General features: G+C 39.0%; 1 protein-coding gene across 2 annotated transcripts; it reads left to right on the top strand.

Annotated features, from left to right (window-relative positions):
- Nucleotides 1–325: 325 nt before the first annotated feature.
- Nucleotides 326–7,956, top strand: LOC110802541 (uncharacterized). Of its 2 annotated transcripts, XM_022007969.2 has the most exons (4): nucleotides 326–475; nucleotides 2,102–4,057; nucleotides 6,620–6,736; nucleotides 6,854–7,956. In XM_022007969.2, exons 2-4 carry the CDS (start codon nucleotides 2,108–2,110, stop codon nucleotides 7,811–7,813), a joined length of 3,027 nt encoding a protein of 1,008 aa, XP_021863661.2. In that variant the 5' UTR covers nucleotides 326–475; nucleotides 2,102–2,107; the 3' UTR covers nucleotides 7,814–7,956. The 2 variants fall into 2 exon arrangements, with proteins under 2 accessions (XP_021863661.2, XP_056687660.1); XM_056831682.1 differs by lacking the exon at nucleotides 326–475 and having other exon boundaries at nucleotides 2,084–4,057.
- Nucleotides 7,957–8,195: the final 239 nt, after the last annotated feature.

An 8,195-nucleotide genomic window follows, 5' to 3' on the forward strand; every position in this document is an offset into this window, starting at 1 on the left:
TGTAGATTACATATTTTGATAATTTATATGAAAATATCCCTTAATATGTTACACTTGCCAATCATGAAGATTAACTGGGCGGAGCTGAGGAACAGTCCGTATCTATTACTCCCTCCGTCCCGGAATACTTGACCTGTTTTCCTTATCGGGCCGTCCCTTAATACTTGACCTGTTTCTAAAAATGGAAATATTCTAACAATATTATATTATTTCTCACTCCACCCTATTAACCCACTTACCCCCCTACTCCATACAAAAAATACTTAAAAATTCAACCCCTACTCTCCCCCAACCCCACCTCTTAATCCACCTTCCACTAACTATATTAAAATAATACCCACTATACTCTATTAGTTCTTTGTCAACAATTCACGAGGTATATTTAGGTCATTCCATTTCTCTCTCCCACTAGAATTTTCATCTACTTATCTGAGTTATCTCTACTCCAAATCGCCTGGTTGTCTCGATTTCGCAGGTACGATCGCACTTCACTCCTTCAGATCTTTGTAATTTTTCTATCCGTACTGTTATCGCTTCGGGTATACCTTTGATTTTCTAGTTTGTTTTCTGGAATCTTAAATTTCCCCCAATTTTGTTTTTCTTATTAATTTTTTTACGCATAATAATGATGGAGAAATCGAGGCACTGTACGATATGATTTATGCTCTACCGATTCTCCTTCTTGATTGTTGCTGGGGAATCCATTGCTTTTGGTCGATTTTTTTCCTTCAGAATTTCTTAGAACTAATGTGTTTAGGGTTATCGCTAATGATTTATTTGGTGTGACGTTTTGAATTTTCGAATCAGGTATGAAATTATGATCTGTTTCCTTTTCGATTGTGCTCAAATATTCTTCTGTGGAGATTAATGTATAAATTATCAAGGTGGTTGGTGAATGGCGATTACAATGTTGTTGCGGTTGTGGATGCTAAACTTTTAGAAATTGCGAGCCTTTGCTGAAGTTGAAGCTGTATAAAACTTCAGTCGTCGTGTCATAAGATTATTTGACATATAAACCGTTGATAATTATTCATGCATTCTCTGAGGTCTGACCATTTATTGCCTTTTGGAATTAGGAAGCATTAAGTTTTAGATTTTGTGGTGTTCCAAGATCGCCAATTAGGCATATTACTTTAGAACTGAAAGGTTAGCTGCTTGGCTATGCGCTTTATTGCTGTATATTGTGAAAACATCTAATCTCAGTTACAATTGTCTTAGCCTTGTTTTTCTTCTTGTCATCTATGAATTTGAAGTTCTGAATGCAAACGATGTTGACATTTGCAAAAGGTAGCTTATTTAATTAGCTATCATTTCAAACATTTTAAGATAGCTAAAAGAAGTTAATTTTACTTGTTAGGTCTTCTTGACATTCAATTTTTTTTTTATCACTAGTTGGTTCCTTGTGGAGCTGTAGAGCTATTTCTGGATACTATACTGTTTGGTGTTTCACCTCTAATTTTGTACATTTCCTAAGCTGAATTTATCAATAAAGCCCCCCCTGCGCCTGCTGATTTTAATCACAATGCTGTGATGCTCTTCACCACTTAGACCCTATTTGAAAAAGAGTTGTTTGCTGTTAGCTAAAATTGATTGTTAAAGCTTGGTTGGCCAGCTCGTTGTATTTGCTAACTACTTGTAGTTAATTGCTTTTGCTGATCATGAGTGTTTGAAAGTTGTTAATTAGTTGTTTGGAAGTTGCTAATTAGTTGTTTGAAAGTGTAAAACTAGGATAAGTCATTTAATTAGCGACCAACAAAAAGTTCTTTCTACAACTCTACAAGCTTCATGTTTAAGGGCTTGCAAGGAGCCTATTGGCCCCAGCAATCTCATTCAATAAGCTATTTATCAAACACCTTAACTGAATTTTATTTTGCTGCTCAAACAGCTAGTCGTTCCAAATAAAATACGGAGTACAGCTCTTTGCCTAACATCCCCTTATTGTGTTTCAAAATACACAATTTGTGCAACCTTTCTAGGAAGTGGTATTGGGCAAACTCCGTTGATTGTTTCCACAAGTGAACATTACCATTAGATGTTCCTTTCTTTGTGGTTTGTCAGATGTTTCAAAATTTATCCTAGGGTGTTTGATGATGCCATGCAGGTTGAAATGGTTGGTAGCAGAGGAAAGGGATCAAGATCGAAACTTAAAGGTCTTGCATCTGGGCCTGTAAAGCCAGAGCCTGTGAAGATCATTTTTGATGAATCTTCTGATGGTCTTTTAGATGGAGAGGTTGGAAAGACTGATACTTTGAACTCAGAAATGAATTCATTAGAGGAGGAACAGATGGATGAGATAATCTTTGGATCTGTTAGTGGTGATGGACTTGAAGGAAAGGATCCAAATTCTCAAGAAGTCAATGATAGGGAAAAGGATGGTGTGACAGAGATGGATGTTAACAGAAGTGAAGATTTTTGTTCACATGAAGGAACAATAAAGGATGTGAATGAGGTGAGTGGTGGAAGTGATGCGACTGCTGATGTAAGTGCTGAGGACAATGAAGAAAAAACTAATAAAATGAAGGCAGAGGAAGAACATGAGGCAAGGAAGAATGATAAGGAGGAGGAAGATGAAGCACCAGTGATGTTTAAGCTTGGCCATGATGATGCTTGTGCTGGGGATGAAAGGAAGAGTCCCGTGGTGTCCCTAGAAGGTGTGCCAACTGATAAAGAAGGTTTGGCTTTTTCTGATCATGTAATAATGGAAAACATGACAGATGATCTGGAATATCTCATAGAACCAAGTAAGCTTGATTTGGAAGAGCCAATAGGCCATCTTTCAGACAGGGGACATGAAGAGAATGTAAAAGAAAATGCAAACTCTACTAATGAAGTCAAGGAAAACACTGGGCAGGTCATTAGACCCAAGAGGAAAGCAGGAAAGAAAAAGGTGGTTAAGAAAAAAATTATGGTACGGAAGCCAAAGGAAGTTGAAGCTGGAAAAAATGATAAGAAACCAGAGGAAGTGGAAGCACCAATGAAGTTTGAGCTTGACAATAATGATACTGGTACTGCGGATGAAAGCAAGAGTTCAGAGGTAAACATGGCAGATAATCTGGAAAATCACAAAGAACCAAGTAAGCTTGACACGGAGGAACCAATAAGAACTCTTTCAGACAGGGGGGAAGAAGAACAAATAAAAGAAAATGCAAGCATTATTAATGAAGTGAAAGAAGTCACTGGACAAGTCAATAGACCCAAGAGGAAAATCATGAAGAAAAAGGTGGTTAAAAAGAAGATGGTACAGAGGCATGCTAGAGCTGCAAATGAAGAACTGCTACAACTTTCTGACGAGAACAATGCATTTGGTGAAGCATGCAAAGCAGATACCAACGGACAAGTAAACAATGAAGACCTGTCGGATGGACCTTGCAAAGTAGGCACCAAAGATCATGTAAACAATGAAGACCTATCAGATGAAGTGTGCAAAGTAGACACCAACGAGCATGTAAATAATGAAAACCCGTCAGTTGAAGCATGCAAAACAGACAAAAATGAACATGCAAATAATGAAGAGGCTGAAGTGAAACCATCTGTGAAGTTCAATAGGAAACTGAAAATTATTAGGAAAAAGAAGACTCCAGGTACAGCAACTGCGCAAGATGCTCACAGGCCTCAATCGGGAAATGAAGAAACAAGGATTGTCAAGCATGTAGGAGTTAATGAGCCAGACGGGAAAAATGGTGAGGTGGGAAAATCAGGGGATAAGGGTCTCTTAAAGAGGAGTCAAAAGAAAAAGTTTACTAAAAAGGTCTCCCAGGAAGGGGTTCCTGAAGACGTAAATAGGTCCAAACCATCCAAGGAGGGCAAATCATCTAAAAGGATTGATAGCATGGGGATGATATTCATGTGCAGTTCAGAAACAAAGAAGGACTGTTACCAATACAAAATTTTAGGGCTACCTGCTGGCAAGAAAGATATGGTTTCGAAAATTTACCAGGGCATGAGACTTTTCCTATTTGATATTGACCTGAGAATGCTGTATGGAATTTACAAGGCTGCTGCTCCTGGGGGCTACAATATTGAACCCAGGGCATTCAAGTCCCAATATCCTTCTCAGGTTTGTCTGACACCGAGCTTCTCTTACTTGCTTTCCCATCTTTATTATTTGATTCCTTTGCGGAGAGATTTCTTTAGAGAAGTATGTATGACAATGGAAGTTGGAGATGTGAAGGTGTCATGGGGAGAAGCATAACTTGTAATGTGGGTGGACTGCTTGGTTGAATCTTTTTGAGGAGCTAGGTAGCAAATCCATTTCAGTAAATACTTCTCACATCTGAAAGAGACATCTGCTGTGCGTGTAGTTACCGTGGCAGCTGTGTGCTTTAAACTAGCTGCTGAATCTGTTCACTTTCTATGCTTCTGCCAGTATTCAGTTCCTCTGTTGTGTTGACTGAATTAGTTTCGCTGTTGGCAAATTAAAACTATGAACTACATTTGAATCATTACTATAGTCAGTTTAGTGTAGGAAGTGCTATCTGGTATGCATCTGGTATGCTCTTTCAGATGCCTGTCTGATACTGGCCAGCTCATCTGTCTGCTTGTTAGGTGCATGGGTCATGCTCCTTAATCACTGAATCAGCAGGACACAAATTAGACAAATATTTTAGACACTGATTTGATTAAGAATAGTTATGGAATAATTGAAGGATGAATAGTGCATTCCATTACGGTTGGTTAGAAAGTTGAGAAATTGAAATTTGCGTTTCAATGTGATTGATGAGAATTTATAACTATATCAGTATATTGGCTTAGACTAGATAGGGTTAGGGCTACTTGTGTATTTTTTCCTTGGTGGGATACTGGGATCCGTAATAGGTTACTTTTGTTGCTTGTTCGAAAACTTATGGTCTTTGGTGTGGGCATGTTTGAGAGTCTTGAACTCTTGATTGTTTTGTCCGTTCAAGGAATCAGTGTGAGGCTAAGCACGCTAGGACTAGGGCATTACTACGGTATGTAGCCATGTGGTAGTAACTAACATGGTCAATTATTGTGTTTCTTATCTATAAGCTGGCTGAGTAGATTTGGTGGCAGTTTGGCAGCAACTTCTCCAAGTGAGAAATAGAAACTTGGGCAAACATAGGTTTTGGGAGAAGTAGAAAATGACTCCCAAGAAGCCCAAAGCAGTTTCTACAGGCCCCAGAAATAGAAGCTCCAAATACAAGCTTCTCAATTATGATTTCTGGGGGAGCACTTGCTTCCACTTAATGAAAACTGCAGTGGACCATATTACCCTTGTTTAAAGAATGAATGACTCATATGTCCACCTAAGAAATCCATTTTTACTACCACCGTCACTTCCCCTTCACAAAATCTACAAATCTACAATAATGGCCCAACTCATTCCATTCCCTCTCTCCTTTCCTCAATTCTCATACCCTTTCTCTCAAATTTCAAAACTCATCATCTGAATTAAAAATATATAATATAAAAAGAATTGGAACATGCATCTCCATTGGCATGACCACGACGCAGCGCAGCAATCACATACCCTCTTGGTTCTCCTGTGAACTGCACAAGTGAACGAGATAGGACAGCTGTCCGATCAATTGTGGGTGGTGATTTATCCTCTCATTTTCCATTTTATTTTTTTGGCATTCAATTCAATGGGGTTTGTACCAGAAACTCTTATTTGAGTTCTTATATGAAATTAACATATAAGTTCCAACAATGAAGTAGGGAATGAGGTTTTGTTTAAAAATTGAAGTTGTGAAGTGTATGATACGGGTTAAAAATCTTAGAATTTCGCAGGTTGGTAGTCATAAGATGGTGAAAATTAAGCACTGCTGTGAAAAATAAATAAATTAAACACTCCATATTATTAGCAAAAAGTTAGAAAATGTAGAACAACATGCCAAACAGTTTGAGTTTCTTAGAATTACTTCTATAATTTTGTGGCCAAACACCCTCATAGTTTCACAAGAAACAGTTTCTGAAAAACTACTTCTAGGAAATAGAAGTTGTTTTTTAGAAACTTGACAAAACAGGCCCTTGATCTTCACCGATTAACTTTTCTTCTTTCCTTTATTGGATTCTCCTTTGTACGAATCACCGTTGTCTGATAGACATTGTAGTGATTGCATTGATTTTTGAAGGTGATAGTGTAGGATATGACTAATGGCGAGTTTTAGATTCTGCAGTTGGGCAAAATGTCTGCTTATTTTGTGATTTTTTTTGGTATGGCTTTAACCTTTATGGAACCTTATCTCTTAATAACATGTTGGCGACCTTTGTCTTTCTCCAGCTTGCTGTGTTGCACAATGCACGATCCTTATCTTTTACTTTGATTCTCCAGCTATGTTAATTAGACTCAACTGATATGTCAGATATTTTAATTTTGAATCAACAGTTTTTCTGCAAAACCGATACACGTGTTATTGCTAAATTCAGTTATTTCTTTGAAAACATTGCATGTTTTATGGTCCTCATTGATCTATCAATTGTCTACAGACTCTATAGTCTATATGAACTTTTTGAATTCCGGGTATTTGACTTGGGCACTTGAAGTGATTTGAAGAGTTTGAGTAGTATGGGCTCTCCTGTGTAAAGATCTTATTGTATACATGGAACTTTGGCTGCCTTAGGAGAAGGGACACTGAAATCCAAACTTTGCTTCTGGCAGGTTCGTTTTGCCGTCCTTGAAGATTGTGTGCCATTAGCAGAGGAGAGATTCAAAAATGTCCTCAAGGATAATTACTACACGAAGAACAAGTTTGATTGCCAGCTGAACAGTAAGCAGGTCTCAGACAAAGTGTTTTCGTGCTTAAAGTTTCTATATCTCGTCATCGGGCCGTGACTGCTCACTCTTTTGCAATTGGTCTTAAACTTTTGTTTGCCTCTTTAACCCCACAAACAGGTGAAGAACTTGTGTAAGCTTTTCCATGAAGCCAACAAGAAAGCCGAATCCCAAAAAGCAAGTGGGAGCCGAAGACCAGCTGACACCGGTTTATCTGCAAGGCGGGACAAGAAGAGAAAAAGGGCAGAGGATATCCGTAGGGGAGCAGCTACACCTGTAGAGCGGGAAAGAAGCCGTCGAAGGGCACATGTAGAATTAAGGCGTGCGCCTGTGGTCATAGATGACAGAAGCCGGCGGAGGGCTAGGGAAGAAATAACAAGACATGCTCCTATGGTCATAGATGACAGAAGTTGGAGAAGGACTCGGGAACAAATAAGGCATGCTCCTGTTGTCATAGATGACAGAAGCCGGAGAAGGGCTCAGGAAGAAATAAGGCATGCTCCTGTGGTGATAGATGACAGAAGCCGGATAAGGGCTCAGGAAGAGCTAAGGCATACTCCTCTGATGATAGATGACAGAAGCCGGAGAAGGGCTCAGGAAGAGCTAAGGCATGCTCCTCTGATGATAGATGACACAAGCCGGAGAAGGGTTCAGGAAGAAATAAGGCATACTCCTGTTGTTATAGATGACAGGTATCACGGACTCCCTGTTTATGAGAGGGAAACCTACATTTCATCTGTGGCACCAGCTAGTTCATATCAGCCTTTACAGGTGCATAGTCCTTCACGCGCCAGAATGTATTCCTTTGATAGAACCTTGGAAGTTGATCCTTATAGGAGGGACTCGATATTAGATCATCGAGATCTGAGCCTTTTGAGTTCACGGGAATCAAGACTTCCAATTGGGCTCAGTCACCTTAACGCCTATGCGCCATACAGAGAACCCCATGTCTACAGTGGCTCGGTTTATAGCACTGATACAAGGAGAGAACATTATGACTATACTTCTGGTGAGCCGTATGCCCAGAATTATACACCTGCGGAACATCGTCCTCCCCCACCTTTGTATCGTAGATACTGAATCATTTTAGGGAACGGCGGATCAACTGTGTCTTTGAATGGCTGTGAACATTTTAGTTTTACATGGCGACAGACAATTGTCCTTTGCCGTTGACGATCTTTAATTTTATGTACTGTACTAAATTAAGTCTTTGTTTTCCGCAAGTGTCTTCTTGTTTTATTTTTGTTTCGTAATTTGATTATATTCTTAGTTTCCCTTTTATAATCCCTTGGTGCAATTGTTCGTTTTGCTTCGAGAATACACCCGTAGAAGGAGCTACAAAGCCAATGATACGGATGAGATTTTATCTATTGTGTGTGAGGTATACGGTAATACGGTTACTTTTTATTTTTATTTCTATTGTACATCATAGAAAGATAATCAATTAAACAAAGCTATTCCC

Source organism: Spinacia oleracea, chromosome 6 (genome assembly GCF_020520425.1).
Source record: "Spinacia oleracea cultivar Varoflay chromosome 6, BTI_SOV_V1, whole genome shotgun sequence".
Taxonomy (NCBI): Eukaryota; Viridiplantae; Streptophyta; class Magnoliopsida; order Caryophyllales; family Amaranthaceae; genus Spinacia; species Spinacia oleracea.

Coding starts and splice junctions, on each gene's coding strand:
- LOC110802541 (XM_056831682.1), top strand. CDS start 2,096: ATGCAGGTTGAAATGGTTGGTAGCAGAGGAAAGGGATCAAGATCGAAA. Junction 4,058..6,619: donor AGTCCCAATATCCTTCTCAG/GTTTGTCTGACA, acceptor TGCTTCTGGCAG/GTTCGTTTTGCCGTCCTTGA. Junction 6,737..6,853: donor GCCAGCTGAACAGTAAGCAG/GTCTCAGACAAA, acceptor CCCCACAAACAG/GTGAAGAACTTGTGTAAGCT.